Consider the following 23,211-nt stretch of genomic DNA (forward strand, 5'->3'; position numbering starts at 1 on the left):
GTTGATGGGAAGCTGCGAAATGTGAATACTCCGCTTTGTCTACATTGTTGATCCATGTCCTACTTCAATAACTCCTAGTCTCGAACTTATTGTAGTATATAAAATGTGAAATAATAACTATGACTTTTAACAGCTTTAATATAATTCGATACCTTGCTTCTCAAACCCCCAATATTATTGATCTAACAGTATGAAGGCTAAGATGTCACTGATAAATGAAGCTTCTTATTTCCGATTTTCTTTTCGAACTTTTATGATGGGAACTTAAAGTCGTATTAAGAATTAGAGCCAATATTCTCATTTTTGTTTAAATCAGCTGAACGGTGCGTTTGAATGTTCAGAAAATCACGATTTTGACTACTACATATTGAACATATTTTAGATTTACAAAATGAGCAAAGGCAAATTTAGAGTTTCGCATGAAGGGGCATTTCTAACACTTAAATCTATTTCGGCTGAAGTTCCAGATGTCTTGGAACCACTCCTATATCTGCCCTATATTGCTGATATCCTAACAACAAAATAAACAATACTTGAAACATTTGCCGACGACAGAGTTATCATGTCAAAAGATGATCTCTATCTGAGGCTGTAGAAAAAGTACAAGTAGCGGTCAAAAAGATCTACAAATGGACTAGAGACTGGAAAATACAGCTTGTTAGCCCAAATCTGTCCATGTTAATTTTGCATTGCTTGTGACCAAGATGTTCCACCTGACTGAGAATATTTGAGATATACACTGGAGCCGTATAGAACGACGAACCATTCTCGATTTTAAGACGCGAAATGCTCGGTGCGAAAAGCTTCTTGCGGAGGAAGATTGCTGGTTTTTCTGTGGGTTGAGTTTCTACCTCCAGATATTTAACCACTGGATCATCTCATCGAGTTGTTTCTGGCGTCTTGAACCTTGCGGTGTTACTAGAGAGAGTTGCTATTTATATAGGTAGAAAGTAATATAAGTGCATATTTATACTAGAGAAAATATTTAATGATGACAATACTGCCCGAAAAGGCGGACATAACTGAATTTTGTTCAATATGTTACTTGAATGACTTCTACTTCTGAATATATCCAGTTAAAGTATATGTCAAATATCTTTTTCGTTGTTGATGGTTGTATAATACATAATCAATATTAAAATAACACTGCTAGTATCTCTAAATTTAGTTGACAGATTATTTAGAAAACAAGAGGTAAACTTATTATTTTTAATAAGCATATTTAATTTAATTTAATTAATAATATTACCAGATAAAATTCTTACCACAATAAGAGAAATGTGTATCCAAAATTAATAACCCGTTAACATTTCGAGTAAGTCGAGGTCGGAGAGCATGCTATTGCTGATAACACTAAAGGTGAATGTTTTGGTATTAGATTCACGATGCTACTTTATCGTATATGGACATAAATAACGTTTCCAATGGTTACGAGCCACATGCCTTGATTGTAAACAAATAATTTGTTATTTCACTGTTACATAATCTTTAATATTTACAGAGAATCCAATTACTTTATCGGCCACCAATTGGAGAGCACATGGAGGACCCTCCTGTTATAAGTGCGGCTGCGGGAAATACTAACACGTCGAACGCTGCTTCCGAAGACCCACCACCGAAATATACCCCGCCGCCCAGTTACACCACCGCGACGGGGGCTCGTCTGGCCAAGTTCCTTCGTCAGAGCATCAGGAGGAGTATGCGTAGGATAGCCAACGTTTTGGGCGATGCCGGAGTGGCTGGACCATCACGCACTCGACCCAGCGTTATGCAAACCGACGAGCCTCCTCCTCCCGACTACAACAGCGTTTTCGTGGAGATGAACGCGTCATCCAATACGACTCCCGTCAGAATCACCACGTTGGAGAGACTGCGGAACCTGCAGTCATCGCCGAACGCCCTCACAGCTGCGGAAGTCGCGTCGATACTGCGGAGTAGTTTCCGGAGTAGTTCCAGATCTCCAAGCCATGCAGCGCGGGAAGCTACGTTCGCGGACAACAGCGTGGCCTCGCTCAGCGCCGAGCACTTGGTGGACGCCGCCGCCCCCATTGGAGAAACGTCGCTGGTTTTGAACATGGGAGACGACGAGAACAAGACGCAAATAGATACTTCAACTGTGATATAATTCTTTAGACTTGTCTTAAGGTTTACTGACTGTATATAAGGGTAACAAAGAATGAGTGGACTGGTCCGCGTGCCAACTATACCGCCCTGTAACTATCTCCTCCAAACCGGAATCGTTGGCATGCGGATCAAACAAAAGCTTTGGCAAGTATGATCATTGATCGAGTATGTTACGCAATATATAGTGTCGAATGCTCTGTAAGTTTTAGAACGAGTTTATTTATTTACGATAATGATAATGTTTCGATTGCTATTTGATTTGTTTCGTCTAAACCAGATCCTAACCATTAACGATACAATTTATTGACCGACTATTTGTACATAAATTTGAGAACTGATTCTATAAATATATATATGTGAGTATCAGAGTTAGAGATAAGGATATGAAATAAAAATTATATAAATGAGTGTTAGATTTTATTTTAAATGATCTGTTTAAATAAGAGTAATGATTGAAGCGAAATATTTTGCTGCAGAGTCCACAGGGAGTCTACAGTAATGAGGTTTAAATAGGCTAGCTACAAGTAACATCTAACGTAATGTATGGTTTACCTACAAAATGAAGCTTTGCATCAGGAAATCTGTTTAAATTTGTATTCGTTTTTGCGTAAATATATTAATCTAATCCTAACCTCCGTAAAAATGTAATGATAAGTAGATTAATAAGAATGGATGCGCTTATGAAGAGAGTAGTGAAGGTCCAAGGGGGAAAATTGGGGTAATGGATAGAGAAAGGATGCAACAAACCAACTCCAGCACTGGAGCGAGAGGTGCGAGTGGAGTAGTTAGGGATTAAAGGGCTCAGGCATGTTAACTTCGTTTAATAATGTTTTAACATTTTTGAAAACCATAATTTAACAACTGCTAACCGGCATTTTACAGTACAACGTTACCAGATTTTTATTTTAAAAATTACTGTTCTATAGTTTATAGTATTATTGTAATGTTTCCTATTCGATTTAAAAAATCTCCTGTATTGTTACACTCCACGTGTTGAACGATCATTTTAAAACATCTGCAATTCTTCACGATATAAGTTCATACAGTGTTTGAATTCCTTCCAACTGAATGTTATCCCGTTTTCGTACCAAAACTCGTCAATTGCTTTAATTATGGAGATTTAAATCTACTCCTCAATATCTACTCTAAAACTTCCCCTAACGGTTCATTTATGTTGAAGTCGGTCGGTGGTGCTAGTCAAGGAAGATGTTTAATGCTATTCTGATGCTCCTTGAGGATGTCGAGATACCACAATTATTTTAATATTTATCAATATCTGTCAGTTAACTACTGTGGATATTGTCGCTGGGGAACTGATCGCTGGGGATACTGTCGCTGGGAAAAACGCTATCCTTTTAATAACATCATTATACTATCAGTTTCATTTGTGTCACTGCTAATTGATTAAGCTTGTGCTATAATTCAATTTCTAAACTAATGTACTTTTTCTTTTTGTTTTATAATTCGTTGCTATTATTTTCAACACCCCTTTTTTGAACAATTTTCAGTTTTTGTATTATTAGGTAATAATTAGTATACCCTATCATAACTGCCTTAATAGAGAGTTTTACCAGTATTATCATATAATCCAGACAATTTTCTGACGAATTAGCAGATTAACTTTAAAGAAATCAAAAAGGTTTAATTGTCTTATATATTCGCCTACTTTTACGGGTTTATTTGTCTTAAAATATATTAATAAGATTCCGCTTAAACTTCTTCATTTTTAATGTGGCCAGTTTTTTCTTCTTGGATATCTACATAGTGAATTTGAATAAAATGTTGATGCTTTCATGTACATGTCTCTAAGTTTACAAACATATTTCGTATAGAAAATTAATATTCGTAATAATATCTTGTATTAACTGCCAATGAACTGAGTTGAGATGCCAAAAAATTAAGTGAGTATGAAATACCACGTATGAAAATTATAAAAACAATATTTATTATTTACTTTTTACACAAGGTTTTTATGAATAATTCCAAATATAAATCCACCTATCAACAACAACAAGCAACAGCTTCATATAAACAGTTTTCCAAGAATGTTCGGATATATTCCTTTTCACTTTCTTTGCTAAACAACATAAAGCTGATAAAAATGATGCGATGCTAAGCGGTATGCAAGCGGCTGCAACTTGACTCTGACTTTCATGGTATAATCATATATGTATAAGGTTGGGGAGAAAGTAATTTCGTTTTATCCCAATGAATTTAAGATAGCATATCACCACCAAAACTTATTCAATGAAGCGATACTATAGCGCGTTTGAGAGGTAAAAGTCTATAGTTTATCCAAAGTAGCAGTGAACTCAAAACTTCGCAATGTTGCCGCATTTAACTATGACATTTTATGCATTTTAGTTTATTTAACGTAATTGGTTTCTGACTGACTATTTATTAGGCCTCGTCATTTTCAACTAGAGCTAAAATAAATTTTATGCAACAATTTGAAATGTATCATAACAAGCAAAGCAACATTTGTATTTTATAACATCTTATTGTCACTACTGATACTACTTGATAATATTAATAACTATATCCAACTGCTATTATATTAGTCTCTTTATAAATAAAGTGATCTAAAAAATCTGTTATATCATAACACTTTTATCCAACGGTATATTAAATCGTGAATCTTATGACAAGAGTGTGAAAACGTTATCCAAGTGTTAAATATTTTTTTATATTATAATATTGTAGGTATTTTGAAAAACACCTCTTGTAGCACTAAGTTCCATTTTTATTTCTCATTTTTTACAATTAATATCCTTTCCGAATAATTATTCGATTTCTTGTTCCAGCTTTCTATTTATTATACATTCAACTTCTGCCGATGCTATTTTGTTTTTATGAGCTCCACTACACACCCTTCTTTTTGAAAATTCTTCCTCCAGTTCCTCTGCTTTATCGTCTTCTTCCGTTGTTTCATTTTGTGATAATTTGTTTCCTATTTCCTGCTTTACACTGTTGAATTTGTTTTCACTTCTCCCAATATTACGCTCCATTTATCGCCATTAACTATCTTTCGAATATCTCCCTCCAATCAATCTCAATCTCCTCCCGTGTCTCCCCCCAATCCATCTATTTCCATGTTCCGTCCCCACATCTCTCCATCTATTATCTCCAGCAATTTGAAATGTATCATAACAAGCAAAGATTCAAAACAACATTTGTGTTTTATAACATCTTATTGTCACTACTGTTTTGAAGAATTTTGCTGACATTTGATAACCTACCGACTTTTGCAGGCTGATTCGGTTGCAAGTTAGAACGTATAAGACAGCATTATATCTCTTTCTACATAGAACGAAATAAGAAGGAAAATATTGTGTGGTATTAAAACGAATTTACAAGGTAAAATATCCAATACATTAAACATCTTGATGACGTGATTGACTGCTACTTTGGATATATAGGCTACATAGAATATTCTAGATATAAAGGTAATATAATTCATTTACTTAGCCAAAGATACTGTTATAAAAATGAAGATGTCAGAGAATCATGTTTCTGATGTTTTACATTTTGCTTATCAAATGTATGGTGTTTATGGAGATGAGTGAACGTCAGTAGCACTATTAATTTATTCGTTTCTGTTCCGGAAATTTCAATGTTAAAGATGAACCTCATCTTGCAACTCAACAATACATACATACATGAACCATTCACATAAGGTTAATTTCCAAGAGATTCTCGGTTCTACATTGAAAAATCATTGGTGAAAATTTTGATATACCGAGTTTCCACTTGTGAATTGTTAAATTGAAATAAAATACAGGAATAACGTGCCCTAAATACTGGAAGGGGTGATGATGTATTAGTGGGATTGCACAAAAATGTTCATGAGAGTCCGAAAATTACCAAACCATTAATTTATCTCTATCCTCAATAATAAAATTGCATGCAATTAAAGAAGAACGACCAGAATAATCAATCAAGGGAAGACGTTTTTTCCTATCTCGACAGCTATTGACCACATAAATCTTAAATCTTAAGTATCTTGTTAAAGACTGGAGGGACGGCTGGCTTTAAGAAATATGAAATGGGGTTTTCGCGATAATTAACTATAATATTGAAGCATATAGTCCAAGGATGTCGAGGAAACAGCGTTATAAAGTTAAACAAAAATTCTTCAAAAATAGCTTTTGAATAGCATTTTTGAATATTTTATACTTTATTGAAGTCAATAAAAATATTCCAAATTAGTATGTGGGTTGTTATTTATATTTTGAGTCTTGGCAATACTAAATGGTATTAGGCTCCATGTAACGTTTTCAATTGCAAGTTTATTAGATCGGAACATTTCGTCATTCACACACAACTTATGTTGTTTACAATTACTTGAACATTTGGCTCGGTGAAAATATGGAGTAAACTCGTAAACAGTTTGGTACTATGATTTTTTGCAACCTCAGCGTACGAATTAGTAAGAATTAGCAAGACAGGTGTGCATCGATCAATTTCCTCCGACTTATGGCGATGAAGTCCCATTCTTGAACACTACGAAATATAACTATAACGAATTTAATCGTGGCTGCAGTCGGTCTAGGCCAAAAGTCATCCAAAATCAGTTGTTATGACAGAAAACATTAATGCCATGAGGCGAGCTAATTAATAAGATATTTTATGGACATTTATCAGTGAAAATATATGTTCACTTTGAATTTCACATAAATTGATAAAGACTCAAAAAGATGTATAAACTCGTATAAATTCCAACAATCAACTGTATGGCTCTTCCAAGACGTCAAATCCAATGAATATTATTAGTGCGCAAAGCACTTCGAAGCAAAAGCTCGCCTGTTTGTTCGGAATAACTGAGCATGTGGCAACCGTGACGTTAGAACAATTTAGAATGGAGAATTCTGAATCGTACATAACCATTTGTTTATTAAAAGTGTTTTTTAGCAGAAGTTAAAAAGGAAGAGGCAACGAAGGATAATTTTTTCTCATGACAATGCAAGCTCTCATACATCGACTGAAACCACCATCTAGTTAATTGGTCCATAGGTGGAATTTATGGGTCATCCATTGTACAACACCGATATGGTACCAAAAGATTTTATATTAAAATACTTTGAAAAACAATAAAGCCATTTTCGTTAATAAATTAGTGTATCTTGATTATTAGGCTCAAAATATTAATAGCAACCTTCGTATAACTGATTAAAATAATCCCATTAATTTACCGAAATGGTTTTTAAAAAGTTGATCAATATTATTGCTAAATATTTTCTAAACCAAATAAAAACATTGATATTAAAACCGGTATCGAGCTTCACTTCCTTTTTGTCACTCCAACAGCTTGACAATGTGTTTAATTGCATGTAAAGCAACCTGGGAAACCGAGTTCTTTCGAGCGTGTTAAGTCATTCAGCGCCATACGACAGTAACAGTTCGAATCGTTGAGACCCGTCCGGGTCTAGTCGAAAGAACAATTTAATTTACTTATTATTGAGTCCATCGTACGAAATGACGCAGATCTGAGCGGTACGATTCTTTTTCTGGGTGCGCGTACGTGTGTGTGTGTTTTTGTTTCCGCCTAAAAGAAAAAGCGATTATCGCTAACGGTGACCGATGGATGGAGATCGACCGATGCGGGAATTTCTGCTGCTGGTATGCCTCGTGATTTCAACGAATTTGCGATCTATTGCCGGCTCGGTACCGCAAGGTAAATGTACTAATTTGTTGTGTTGTCCCAAACGATACACGATTAGAATATATTAGTCGCTATATGAATAAACTGATGTAAAAAATATCTGTTAAATCGCAACACTTTTATCTAACGGTATATTATTTCGTGAAAGTTATAACAAAACGGTGAAAACATTATCCATATTATACAATATTATAGGTATTTTTAAAAACACCTTTTGTGACACTAAGTTGGGTACACTTTCTTGTCGAACTTTTTATCTATTATGGAGTCTATTTCTGCTGATGCTCCTTCGTTTTTATGAGCTCCACTACACACCCTTCTTTTTGAAAATTCTTCCTCCAGTTCCTCTGCTTTATCGTCTTCTTCCACGTTTTCTAATTGTTTCATTTTGTGATAATTTGTTTCCTAATTCGTCCTTTACGCTGTTGAATTTATTTTCACTTCTCCCAATCCTACTCTCCAATTATCGCCATTAACTCCTATACTCCCGTGTCTCCCCCCAATTCATGTATTTCCATGTTCCATGTCCACATATCTCCATCAATTATCAGTTTCCAATTTCCTATCTTTACAGTCAATTTTTATTATTCATGATCAATTGTTCATGAAAATCGGTCATGTAATTTTTCAATTCGTCCTCACTTTCATGACATCTAATTTCTTCCATATCCATTTGCCTTATTTAGATCTAAACTTCTTTATTCTTATTGTTCGTTCTCAATCTTCAAGTACTTGATAAGCATCTCCAACTTCTCGTTTGTTCCTTTTCTCACACATTGCAATATCGTATTTGATATTCTTCTTTTTCTTCATCTGCTATATATTTTCAAAGCAATTTTTATCCTGTGTTATTTGGATATAATAGCTGATGATCCTAATAATAGCGAGATTGTATCACCTAATTTCTCCTATATGAATTCTTAAAAAATAAAAACAAATTTAGAATGTATTTGTGTCATAATGTAAATGTAATAGTCATTCTTTATTGGCTGTTTTCCTACGTGGAAAATTAACATATATCCTTACATCACCTTACAAAATATTAACTATACAACTGGGAGCTATTGGAGATTTTCATATTATCTCCATGCTCCTTGGCAAACAAAAGACACCAGACGGAACGAACGCTTTGCTTTTCTCTTATCGCCAATACACATAAAGCTGTACTTTAGGCTAAAAGATGGTGGTTGTTTTAAATACATGTGTATAATACATTTTTTCTTTTATCAGAATCTAAACTGAACGAAACGATTGTTGTCCAATTTCTATCGAAGAACATGCAATGAATTCAAAAAAAAAGTGGGCTTAAATATAATATAAAGAAGTTTTCGAGCAAAGCAACGTAAAAGCTTCTAATCATAGACTTATCCCAGTTAATATGACGCACACTTTCAAAATTGTTGGCTGTTTATGAGATAATTGAAGGTCCACTTTTTGAACAACCATCGTGACTATTTTCTTGAAAATCTAGTTGATGCGAGAGAAGAACAGTGGTAATATTTTTATCAAAAAAGATTCGAGAAAGTAAAATTTTAGGGAGGATGAAATATCAACATGATGATAAAAAGTTATAAAAGAAATTTTATATAGTTATTACCGTAATTTTATATTACTTATTACCGTAAGAGGAAGATATATTATCAATAACATTGTCATATTGTGAGATAATTGTGGGAAACATAGGTAAATTACGTTAAAACGTCTTTATTGTTTTGTTAACCTCGTGTTGTTTCACGTGTTTTCCATAAATTTATATCAAAATTTTTTTCCTCTTTTCTAAAATAGGAATGTGTTTACACTATAAAATAAAAAGTACCTTTATCTACCTTTAATGAGTAATTTTTATCTGACTTTTGGTGGAATTTCTTTCTAGGTATTGTTCTTTTTAATCAGTACATTATTCGTTGAAATTCAATTAATAGATTAATACATTGGATGACTACCAATAAAAAGTATAATTGCAAGAATTATTGATTTGCTTTCAGTTATTTTTTTGTTTTTAGATCTACAACTATGTTACAACAGAGAAGTACTTTGTATTAAATATGTATTTGGTGTTTGATGATTCCAAAGACCAATTTTTCAATTACAATAATACAAGAACCAAATCAACTGAGAATTATTGATAAATTTTCTTAAAATATTGAAAATTGCTGAAAGAACAAAAATATTCACAAAAACGCATTTTCAACTGTTTCTCTCAATATATTATATCTATAAAATGGAAATTAAATATAATATTGATCTAAATTAAAAGCCAAATTTTCTATAGAGTTTTATAAAGATTTCTTCTTCGCTTCTGTTTTCACATGGTCTCGTTTTTTGCAACCACATTAAACAGCTATATGAATATATCTAGGAAATTTAATGAATACATGATATTATTTAAATTTATTAATTTGTTTAGATTTTTTTAAATTGAATATATTAATTTCGTCCTTCAAACGGGGACTTCCTTCAGTCAGACCGGGGACTTTTCAATTGACTGATTATTTATTTTATTTTCATTTATTCATATTTATTTCATAAAGATATTTTCTATATACACTTATTAATCTGATAGTTCTAGATAATACAGCTGCAATGGTCAAACATTTTCAGATATATCCACCATAAAAATACTAGAGAGTCCATTCAATATTTTAATTGATGAGTTAAAAAGGATTCCTATGACATTTATTACAAATATTCCTTCAAAAATATTAAACCCATACCCATTATCATCTTAGTCAGTTTACACCATTTTACTATCATTTGAAGCAGTCAAAACATAGGGTATCACCCATTGCTTGAATTATTCTTTGTTCTAGCACCATCTTAAATTATTACTGACATACCCATATTACTGACATACACATTATCATCTTAGTCAGTTTACGTCATTTTACTATCATTTGAAGCAATCAAAACATGGGGAATCACCCATTGATTGAATTATTCTTTGATCTAGCACCATCTTAAATTATTACTGACATACCCATTATTACTGACATACCCATTATCATCTTAGTCAGTTTACGTCATTTTACTATCATTTGAAGCAGTCAAAACATGGGGAATCATCCATTGCTTGAATTATTCTTTGATCTAGCATCATCTTAAATTATTACTGACATATTTAATACTTAAAAGATTGTGAGCATTTTCAATAATTCTTAACACATTTTTTAAAGACTCTATTGCGCTGCGGAATAGTTATTCCATTTTCTTACTGGAAAAACTATCAATCAATAAGTTAAAAATGAGCATTAGAGAAAAGCAAGCGTTAATTTGAACGTAGTATAAGAAATTATGATATGAAATCAATTAAGATCTAAAATATAATATGCTCAGAATTGCTAACAGAGGTTAAAGCTTAATTAATTAAAAAGGTTCATTAAATACTTAAGGAAATGTTGTATTATTGTGCTGCCGTTTTTATTTAAGTCTATTGTTTTTCCATTGTAAATTTATTATAACTATTTTAATATATAGAAATTTATTATTGTATGTTCGGCGATTTCTATGTCAATTGATGGTCGATTTTCAAAATTTATTTTTCATTCGAAAGAGTGCACTTCCGCGGCGGAACCAAATCAGGATCTGTTGGGGGAAAGGTGGGGAAATCAAAAGAAATTCCCAAATTTTAAAAGCACCTAGAACGTTTTCACATATTTTTTATCCAATATAATCAGATTTTTGTGTATAATGTTATTACTCAACTGATATGACGAAAAATTGGAAGTAGTTTAGTGAAAAAGTCAGTCAGTTTGTTTTTTAAAGATTAACCATATCATATAAGACGTCGTAGAAACATTGCATGCAAATGTTTCTATAGTGTAATGGTTAGAACGTTGAGTTTCCACGCGGAGGTCGATTGTTCAATTCCCAACAGGGCAACAGCTTTTTTGGTCTGGTTTGATTGGAACATTTGTCAAATCACCTAGACTAGGTACCAGACCCCGGAGCCTGAAACGTTCCTTATTTTCAATCATTATTTCGTTATTTCTATTTTTCCTCATTCAGCTGTACTTTTACTTGGGCTATATACGTGAATATTTATTCCTCAATTATAATAAATTATAGCTATAGTTAAAGATAAAGATATACACTTTATATAAGTTCCTATGGTTTGGTTCTCTTCAATCTCCTGACATGCTGTGCGCTGCCCAGCAGTTGTATTGCTTCCACGTTAGTATGATTTCGTGTCTCAAGATTCCTCTTTCTTGTTTCAAGGCGAAATCTTGTCTAATCAGTTCATCGTGCAGTTCTTCGTTGGTTACGTAGCGATAGGCATTGGTAATAAATCGAAGAACCTTATTTTGACAGCGTTGTATGACTAGTTGATTTGAATTTTTAGTGCAACCCCATATTTGCACCCCGTAGGTCCCAATTAGCTTTATAATTGTCTTTTAGATCAACTTTTTCAATAGCCTCAGTTACTCTGTGCACTTGTTCGATTGTTGAATAGTGATTTCGAAAACCAAACTGAAAATCTGGTATTATTACAACATTTTTAACACGTTTAATTATTAGTTTCTCAAATAGCTTTGCTATTGCAGGTAGTAGCGAAATAAGCCTGTAAGATTCGACTTGTTCTGCAGGTTTGCCAGGTTTTTTGAGCATAATTATTTTTGCCACCTTAAAGCATTCCGGAACATGCTTCAGTCTTAAACAGGCATTAAATATATATGTCAACATGATTATTGTTTTTCGTGGCAGTTCTTTCAATAATCCAGGTGAAATGTCATCTATAACAGGTGCCTTTTTAGGAATGAGGTTATCAATTTCAGTGGCAACTTCCAATGGAGAAATTAGATTTACATCTACATCGGGTTGGTAAACAGGAGATGTATCCATGATAGATTCTATATCACTAGGTTGAAATATGTTAGCGTGCGTGTTAAAGATATGCAGCTTTTTCTTCGTTGCGTCGAACCTATTCATTTCGATCATTTTTAATTGGCGGTACTCAAATAATTGGTCTTTTAAATCTTCGAGTTAGTTCGATATATATAGTTATATAATATTGTAAATATATAAATAGGTTTAGGTAGGTATTAAGCTAAATTGTGTGTATATTGCAGAATATAAAATACATGTAGTAGATAGGTTAAATCAAGTTTCTGTTATGATGATTATTATGATGATTAATTTAATACATTTTGGTCGAATTTCGACCATAGAGCTATCATTAGTAATTCTTATTTCAATTTTTTTTTATTTTTCAGCTGTTTATTATCAACTAGGATCATGCGGTAAAGTCCATTTAACCGTATCCCCAATGCAAGATAACTATTTTGAATTAAACTGGATGGTAAAGGATTGTAACGAGAACAATTCACCAGACTATATTATTTTTTCCAACGAAGATCCGAGAAACAGAGAAGTAGGTAAACATTGATAATTACTATTTGCTTACTACTTAATAGTTATTCATTCGTTACTATATATATTTGCTTTATTGGATGTATTTAATTGTAAGTGACAATTATATGTTGCTGATTCAACAAAAATGTCTGGTCAAGGTTCTATTAACATTTATTTTGTACACAATATCAGTTGGTGAAATAATAACCTTTATTATAATAGAATGTGATACGGAGAAAAATAGGTATAGGTACTATTTTAATTATTGATGATTTATACACAGTTCGACTAAAGATACATTATTTTGTTCTATATATCATTGATGTAGATTTCTGACTAATATATAATTTATGTTCTATTTGTAACCAACCATGCACTTAAAAATATCTGTTAGATGGTTCAAATTGTCCTGTAATTATATATTATTCGTTAAAAAATAAGTTAAAATAACCCTACCGTTTATTTAGCTTTGGTAGTTTTTCATTGCTTGTTTTGAGAATTTAGGTCGTCTTTTGAATGTAATACATACATTTTATTTAAATTGTCTAGACCAAATTAAACATTCACGTCCCAGAATAACCATTATTTTATTTCTAACAATTATTAGTTCACATTTCTTTTATCTCACACCCACATCGATCGAGCGCTATTGGCGGTGTGTTTAGTGTCCATTAGTCCATTTAGTGGTGATAGACATCATCATTAATGGATTCACCATGTAGATGTAGCCTGACTCTATTTTTTCCTTCTTGATATTTTCCGCCATTCTATGGACGGCTGATTGTCCAGTCGATTTGTCTGAACCTAAACTGATTACAGAATATTCTGTTTTATTACTAATATCATTCTTTTATCTATCATATAATACATAGACTAAAAAGAACCGCATTTCTCCCGGGAAAAACGCATTTTTTTCTTCAAAATTGGATTTATTTATCAACGTAATCTCCATCGAAAGCCACACAATCATTCCAGCGCCGCTCTAACATTTTAATGCCACTTTTGTAGAACAATTTATCTTTTACATCAAAATAGGTCTGTCACCAGTTGCTGTGCACTCAGATGACGATCGTTTTGTTTCTGGAGTGAAGTGATGGATTTATGTTTCATCCATTACAACATATCGAGGCAAAAGTTCCGGTTTGTTACGTATAAACATGGCCAAACACTGTTCAGAATTCTCAACACGTTCTTGTTTTTGGTCAACAGTGATCAAACACGTGCCAGCAAACCAACACGTTCTTTTGATATTTTTACTATGTTAACTCACGCAACTTCACTTTTTGATCACTCAAAACAATTTTGTGGATGTTTGTTGAGATTTTCTGGTGTTTACCACCTCATTTGGGCGTACTCAAACTTCTTCTATTTCAGCTCTTGGATTTCTCCTTAAACTTTTGAGTATTCAATATGTTCTTGTTTGTTGCTACCTTCTCTGATTTCTTCTTTCACTAGTTTTCGAATCTTTACTGGATAGTTTTCACCTATAGTCGTTTATTTGTTCCATGATCTGATTTATTTTACAAAAACCTAGTATACTTGTATCTATAAACTGGTAAATTCATAGTCTGGTATTCAGACTGTAATCGATGATAGGTAACCAGTTATTCTCTGATATCAGTAAGTATTCTATCTCTGTTGACCATTTATACTGTATATACGTTCAGTATGAAACGAGTTCATTCTTTGTGGAATATTATTTGCGATTTCACCTTATCGGGAAACACCTTATAACATCCGTACTCGACAACTTTATATTCAGATGTACCAGAGAGTAATTACAATTTTTTTTTTCGGGAAAATATTACATTTTTCTATTTTCTTGAAAATTATGTAGTTATTCAAAGTATTGGCCAGTTGACTTTATATATCTTGCCAATCTTTCAAGCAATATATGAATGTCTTCCCAAAAAAACTATTTGTCCTTTGAGCAAAAATATTCATCGAACCATTTTCTAACTTTTTCAAAATAGGCGAAGTGCTACGCAGCGCGTGAGCTATTGATGCGAAAAATTGATAGTCGGACGGAACACAGTCTGGAGAGTACGACGGGTACAATAATATGTCCCATCCAAGCACTTTCAATGTTTCCTTGGCCGGTTGCGATAAAATCTTTTTACCGTGTCTTCGGGCCCATTCTGGACGTTTTTCGATCAATATATGGTTCAAATTGATCATTTATTGGGGTAACGAACACTATTAGTTGTTCCATCAGGTTTCAATACTTTGTAATACACCAGACCATTCTGGTTCTATCAAACACAGAGCATTGTCCTGCGACCAAAACGATTTGATCTTGGAGTCGATCGGCCGGCTTCGCCAGGTGATGACCATCGCTGAGGGTTTTCAATATAAATTCATTTTTCATCACCCGTCACTATTCCATCCAGAAATGACTTCCGATCATACCTTTGAAGCAGCATTTCACACATGATTTTTCATTGATCATTGATCATGAATGATGATCATTCAATTGATGTGACACCCATCTTCCCATACTTCTTCCACGCTTCTGCCAATTGTTTTTGAGTTTTGGGTTGGGTCTTCATCCAATAATTCTTACAGTTTCGCATCTTTTTTTTTGATCTACTAAAACGTGTTTAGTCTTGCACATCGAAATTACCACTTTTAAATTTTCTAAACCACGTCTAAAAAGTAATGCGTGCCGCAAATGCACGTTTTCAAGCATGAAACTTGACATTATCAATGAGGTATAAATCTATGACAGAGTTACTTGTCCAAAATATAACATGTATAGCTTTGAAGCTTGATTTCAGTAGAATAAAATGACATATAATCTATTCAAACTTTTTTTGTACATGCGTCGTCAAGATGTTTAATGTATTGCCAGTCGCAATTTGTAAATTCGTTTTAGAATCAGACAATATTTTCCTTCTCATTTTATTCTAGTTAAAAAGGGACACAATGCTCTCTGAGCGTTGTATACGAATGAGCCTGTCAAAGTTGTCTAGTTGTCAGGCGTATGCAAAATTCTTGAAAGCAACAATGATAAGAGGTTATAACTCTAACATATAAACTATTGTGGCTCTATAATTAACTGTAAGTTTTAGATGTACTATAGTGTTAATATAAATTATATAAGATAACATTTTTTCATTATTTTATTTAGATTAGTATTTTGTTGTATGGCAAAGCCAAACTGAACTAAAACTCAGAGTCAGATGCGGCAACATTGCGACGTTTTGACGTCACAAATTTAGATGACGTATATACAAAGTAACTTTGAATATACTATATGTGTCATTTCATAATTACATACTTAGGCATACTTAGGTCTAGCGACATCTGTTTGAAAAACCGGTAATTACTTTTCGGTATACCTGGAAAACTAGTGCTGGATGGCGTTTGTTTTTATGGTTTTCCATAAAAATGATATCCATTTAATTTTAGGAAGAGAGATCTGCAATTCTGAAAGAAATTCGCGCTTCTGAGCACCCCACCGGTTATTACAAGACCAAATTCAAATTTCGAGAGCCATGGCTTCCAGGAAATTGGGAGTATAATCCGAACACAGTAAACGCCGATATCGGTCCTCACTGTCTTCCGTTCTGGATAACTTCAAAAAGAAACAACCAAACCATAGATACCAGATGTCTGGAAATACAGCCTACTTGGATGCAAGATAATAGGTAACACATTTGACATTAAAATCAGATGATCAATTGTAATAAATTCAGAATTATGTTACAGGGAGTATTTGGCCAATCAACGAATTGGCAACGTCTTCATTCCTGGTACTCATAATTCGGGTTCTTATTCTGGCATAATTGCGGTTTTCGAAGGCTACGTCTTGAATCAGGACAGAGATGTCTGGAACCAACTGGTATTCGGAAATAGATATTTGGATTTAAGAATTGGTCACATGCCAGATAAAGAGTAAGTTTTATTGTTTACTAGCGACCCGCCCCGGCTTCGCACGGGTGCAATGCTGATACTAAATTAAATACACTACAGAAAAAATATGAACATTGTATATAAAAACATAGCGGCCTGCTCCGACTTTGCACGGGCATAAAATATATATGCCTATGTCACTCAATGAAAACATGATTAAAATCGATCCAGTATTTTTGGTTCATTCATTACTGCCCTTGGCCTGCACGCATTAAATTTGGAGTAAAACAATTCCTCTTCCCCTATACTTACTATGAAGATTTCCTGCTATCTTTGGAATATCTAAATTCATACAATTTTTATTACATTACACATTTTTAAACGCAAATTTTAAATTTGTAATATCTCCGAAATTATTTGTTTAATTTACATGCTGTAAGGAAGCATATTGATCTATATTAATTGCACACTGTATTTAAGGTACTTAATTCGATAAGGATTAATGCCGTATTGCTTAAAATAGCTTCGTAAATAAGCCATTTTCTCACTTAAAAAGTAAACAATAAAAATGGTTAATGTGGGTTATCCCTAAAAGATAAACATATACCATCGCGGACTTTTTTGTAGACCTTTTTATGGTGTACAATACTGTAGTACATTAATTTGATCTAACTCGTGGGGTTAGGCAGCGTTTTTGCTAATTGCTAAATAAGCCTAAAAAAATAGGTTAATTTACGACATCACGTTAGAAACCTCTAAAATTAGCAATGTTGCCTTAGTATATTATGCATGTATTATACATATAAACCTTCCTCTTGAATCACTCTATTTATTGAAAAAAACCGCATCAAAATCCGTTGCGTAGTTTTAAAGATTTAAGCACACATAGGGATATAGGGACAGAAAAGGCGACTTTGTTTTATACTATGTAGTGACTATACCTGTGGGCTAATAATCACCTTACGGTAATATTTTATGAAATTTTGTTGCTATATAATACATAGACTCCAGGGTCCAATTTAATTTGAATAATTTTAAACAAATCTTGCGTTTTTTTTTTGATATTTTTTGTAAGGTTAGAATTAGGTTAGGTTAGGAACATTGCGATTTTTATCTACAGCCAATTCTTCTATAAATTGCTACTACCTTCATTGTCATTCATGCTATTAAATCAACAATCATGCTATTAAATTCTAATAACTAAATAGAAGCCAAAAAATTGAGACAAAGCTTTTGCTAATTTGCCTAATAGTTTTAGTTTTATCCTTCCTCCGATAGATTTAACGTAGTTTAATAATGTAACTAGTGACCGAAATACAGAGATCATAGACATCATGAAGTATTGAAAATGTCAGTATACAAATCAAGTATTCTTCAGTTGCAGTTTTTTATAATAAATAATTGAATAATATGACGAAGTATACCAATGATGTAAAATGTACGTTTTCAAAATCTTTCAACAGTTTTTTTACGTACAGCAGATATGATATACTGATGTCTCTTACCCTAGATATGCTTAATACAATCTTAATTGACAAATTAATTTATCAGTACTGTTCTGTGGTACTAATTAATATACAAGCAAGGCGAGTACGGGATTTATACAACAGTATGTATTTCGCAAACTAAATTAAAACTAAACTGATTAAGCTAAAGTTAAGAATACACTTAATAAGTTCGTGTTTTTTTTCCAATTTTCTGATTTCTTGCTTGTTGTCCAGTGTTGTTACTTCCGTGTTGCTATAATTTAACAACCTTATATCATGTTTTAAGGCGAAATATTGGATCACTTCGTATACCTATTTTATTTCGAGGTCATCGTGCAGATCTTTGTTGATTGCGTGGTGGTTACTGATAATTAATCGTAGAACTTCTTTTGAGTGCGTTGGATTACTAGTTGGTTTGATGTTTTAGACAACCATGTTTACCAACACCATAAGTCCAAATTGGCTTTATGTTTGTCTGATAAAGCAGTCTCTTTTGTTTTAGGTCAAGTTGGGTCCATTATCTGACTAACAGCTACAGTTGCTTCGCTTTGATTCCAAATTTTTCGGCTTTTGGTCTAACATGATGTTTCCAATTTAAGCCCGAGATGCACGCCGAGGTAGAAATACATCTTTTGTCATGATTACTGTATCGTCGGCAAAAGTACTGTTTCTTTTGTTGTTGGGATAACAGCAGTTAGTGGACTCTAGCCAAAATAAGTTTAAGTGTTGAGAATACCCCATCATGCGAGACTAAATTTTCTGTCGAAATCTTATTTTGTATCTTAGTGAGTAATATATAGCTCCTATGTTTATTTCAGCGCCGTTCTTTTCAGTGCTAATTACCGTAGCTTGTATTTCCTCTTTTATTCCCGTCTTGTTGGAAATGCTGTACAGTTTATACAAATTTTATAGTTAGAGGTATTGCGCCTCGAATACAATCTCTGGGATATAACATCCAAAGCATCAGAACCCTGTATTTTAATATATTTTTTTTTAGGAAAATTAGTCTCCGATATTATAGCGTATTTATGTGATTTCATTCTCAGAAATATTTCTAATTCCCGAACTCGCTGATTTAGCCCATTTGCGTACCACGTTATAATTCTTAAAAACGATTTTTTCTTTATCTTATTTTGAGATTTTTTCTATTTTTTATACTGTTTGTTAATTGACTGAAATTGTGTCGTGTTTCAGTCTGAAAATAACTAAGAAAACAATGAATTACAAAAAATATTGAATAAAAATCCAGCTCGGACTCCAGGACGGAATTGATAAAGATATTTTGATTAAAATATATTACACCAATTTTCCTCAATGCATTTTGGAGTGATTAATGATCAGAATAAATGCCGACACCTAATAAATTGGCTTCAAATTTCAAAAAATAATTGACACATATCATTATTACTGAATAGTAATTATTAGAAATTATAATCATTGATTAATTCATGAGAAATAACCAATTTAGCAATAATCATATTTTTTCAGATTATACATTTACCATGATAACGTCAGAATAGGAAAAGTAGAACCAGTATTAAGGCAAATACAAAAATTTGCCGAATTAGCGCCACAGGAAGTCATAATCGTCGACATTCATCGATTCCCGTTTCCCAAGAACTTCACCAGAGAAATGCATCATAAATTTGTGAGATTGCTTCAGAATATCTTGGGAAATCACATTTTTCATTCGAGTAGCTATGAGAACGAGTCGGGTCCAACCTTTAGCAAAATATGGTCCACCAAGAGGAGTATTATTATAAGTTATGCAGATTCATTAGTAATAAATGGTAAGAGAAATCATTTTCTTTCTAAAAATGTATCAAAGATTTAAATTAGATGGTATCCTTTCATATTTTGGGATTTTATATGAAATAAATTTATTGTTCTAAATTAATTTAAATATAAAGAAATTTGAAAGATTCCATCGCAAAAATATACATCATTCTAACAGCAACACTATTTATTATCTTTATTTAAAATTATTTTAAAATTTTATTTCCATCCACCATATTGTCTTAATTTCTTTCGCGACTTTTGACTAGACTTGTAAAGAGGGTTTTTTTTGTTTCTGAACCATTATGTTTGAAAAATAACAAAACCACTTTTATCAAAATAGATAGAATTTGTTGTACCAACGTATAGCTAAAAACTATTACATGAAACTTATACGTTAATAAGTGGCTTAATTTTAGATTACCAATGGCTTTGGCCTCCAATCAAACAATTTTGGGGTAACACCAACCAGGTTTCCGAATTGAGAAACTACTTAAGAAGTTCCATATACGAGCACGTCGGTCTCAGAAGGCCCTTGTGGGCTCTGATGGCCGAGCTGACACCTCAAACATGGGACGTAATACTCAGGAAAAACAATCTCAGGGTCCTGGCACAGAAAGCCAACAAAGAGGTGACCAAATGGTTCCGGGACGAGTGGTGCAATCGTACCAACATCGTAGCCAGCGATTACTTTCTTGGAAATGATCTCATTCGGGTCGCTATTGAAACCAATAAAGCCAAAGGCTTAAAATAAAAAGGAAATTAATTTCATCCGAATTTAAAAACTTTATATCTATGTTTATTGATTGTTAATAATAATGTTGTTTAATTGTTAAGAACATTTCACTTTTATTATCATTTAATAATCAGTCATTTATATTTAATATTAAGCATAAAATTTTGTTACAAAAGCAGGATCAAAGTCTTTAGCTTTATTCCAAAATGCATTGTAAATGAATATTTACATCAAGTGAATAGTATGGTCACAAAAGCGTCAATAATCAAATGAAAATGCATTCTGTAGGTTCCAAGCAGGACCTTGTACGTTCCCCTTTCACTAAACCTATATTTGGTGCTGATATAAAGTATCTTTAATGAATTAGTGTTTTGTCGTGCATCTGATCCTTACTTCTCAACATCCATTATTAATTCATGTGGATTTTTGTTAAATATACTCCATGAACACGTTGTTTGAAACACTTTTTCATTTGAATTGGGATACTCCAATGTCATATTTTAATGAATTATTGCTAAAAGTCACATATAGTTCAATAATGCACTGATGTCAAATAAAACACTGATTAATTTTGAGCAAAGTGTATTATGATTTCTAGGATTCATTTCAATCTTCTTGATGCATTTTTATCCAAATTTATATGATGTTTGGTGAAGATATATAATAGAGTCGTCTCGCTGCTTTATTGTCTCCTTTTATTATTTATAACTGTCAGAGAGAAAAAAACCGAATCTTTTTAAGTTTTTGTGTCGTAATGTTTATGTTTTTCGGTGTGCTGAATGACTCGTATCTGAAAGTGTCATATATTTTCATAGGTCGACACATTTCTTCACAATTTAGTTAACTAGGTCAAACGAATTATAACATTAAAAATATTATTTGAATACACTTGAAAAATATTACCTTATTTACAAAATATTACAAATATTTAACGTTACAAATATTTTTATCTGATATGCGTTCACTAGTATACCCTAAACCATTTTTTGTTCCCTCCTTCTTTGCACATTTTCTCTTGTGGGAAGATAGGTCTCTCAGAAGAAAGATATCACTGGGATGCTCCGATTTTCCTGGTATCTTTCTTTATCTTTATATCCTGATGAAATCGTTCACCTTGCTTTTCATGAATCTTCCAAATCTACAAGTCATTAAACGTAATGTCTGATCCGATGAAATCCCTTTCCTTTACTTTTGATTCTGGAAACTGGCCTGGAAACTTTGAAACCATATATTTGAAGCAATCTCTATGTTTCATCAACTCCAACTTTATTTGCAGCGATGGTAAAAGGACTTATGATCAATATTTCTTGTAGGACGTTCTTTTTACCAACTTTAAACTCTTTTTGGTCCAGCGATTTGTACGGTCTTTGCTATCCCATAGGTACAAAATGCAATGGTAAACCCAGCTTGTTGTCTTCAAGTTCATGGTCTTCACATTTTAATTTGTGACCAATTCCAAGTTGTTGTTTTTTTTAGGTCTACAGGAAGCATAAAAACCGCCATTGCGAAGCACAATTGCTTTAAGGCTTTCATTTGATGAATCTATAAAAAGAGGCCATTGAGATGTATCATATTGGATCTTAACAAATCCATTAAATCATTAAAATTGGTGTAATAAACAAATTCCTGACATACTATTTTTGTTATCGAAATAAACAGAAATCGGTCCAAAATACTTTTTGATGCATACCACTGGAAGGTATTATTTGGTTACTGAGATGGTTTGAACCAAAATGATTTAAATATGAAATCGAAATAAAACAACAGCCTGAGTTATTGAAAAAACATTTATTTTTAAATTTATCTTAAGTTACAAACTAGATTAATGTACAAATGAGGTAGAACAAAAATCAGTCCTATTGTTTTGAAAATATAAAGGATAAACGTCTTTGGGTCTAGGGCAAATAAATAAATCTTATAGAGATTAATTAATTATGCGACGCATACATTTTAAATAATATAACGATTAATTAAAAAAAATAAGACAGGCGCTTATTTTCCAATGTTTTGAACACAAATTGTATAAATTATTTTATATGTACAGCGATGGTTTTGTTAACAGTATTTTTGTGTTAAAAATTATAATAATATATACAAAAATATATTATACAGGACTCGATTGGTTAAAACAGTATTGTAATTTACTATACTTATCAATCCTGTATGAAGAATTACAACAAATACATACTTTTTTAAATATATACACTTTTTTCTTTTAAATT

The 23,211-nt window shown here is 32.6% G+C and overlaps 2 protein-coding genes across 4 annotated transcripts in view; both read left to right on the top strand.

Annotated features, from left to right (window-relative positions):
• bdg (sodium-dependent transporter bedraggled) overlaps positions 1 to 2,532 on the top strand; it is a 133,988-nt gene extending 131,456 nt beyond the window's left edge. For all 3 annotated transcript variants that reach the window (XM_076411609.1, XM_076411627.1, XM_076411618.1), the window contains one exon: positions 1,502 to 2,532. In XM_076411609.1, the coding sequence (XP_076267724.1) occupies positions 1,502 to 2,125 (624 nt within the window). In that variant the 3' untranslated portion in view covers positions 2,126 to 2,532. The remainder of the gene's footprint in view (positions 1 to 1,501) is intronic.
• A 5,026-nt stretch (positions 2,533 to 7,558) lies between these two features.
• Positions 7,559 to 23,190, top strand: LOC143200900 (PI-PLC X domain-containing protein 1). Its single transcript, XM_076411679.1, has 6 exons — positions 7,559 to 7,798; positions 12,997 to 13,154; positions 16,547 to 16,785; positions 16,847 to 17,032; positions 19,966 to 20,267; positions 20,673 to 23,190. The coding sequence occupies exons 1-6, from the start codon at positions 7,705 to 7,707 to the stop codon at positions 21,005 to 21,007; spliced, it is 1,314 nt and encodes a 437-aa protein (XP_076267794.1). The 5' UTR covers positions 7,559 to 7,704; the 3' UTR covers positions 21,008 to 23,190.
• Positions 23,191 to 23,211: the final 21 nt, after the last annotated feature.

Source organism: Rhynchophorus ferrugineus, unplaced genomic scaffold (assembly GCF_030347505.1).
Source record: "Rhynchophorus ferrugineus isolate W39M unplaced genomic scaffold, kcgeb_rfMv2 rfM1, whole genome shotgun sequence".
Taxonomy (NCBI): Eukaryota; Metazoa; Arthropoda; class Insecta; order Coleoptera; family Curculionidae; genus Rhynchophorus; species Rhynchophorus ferrugineus.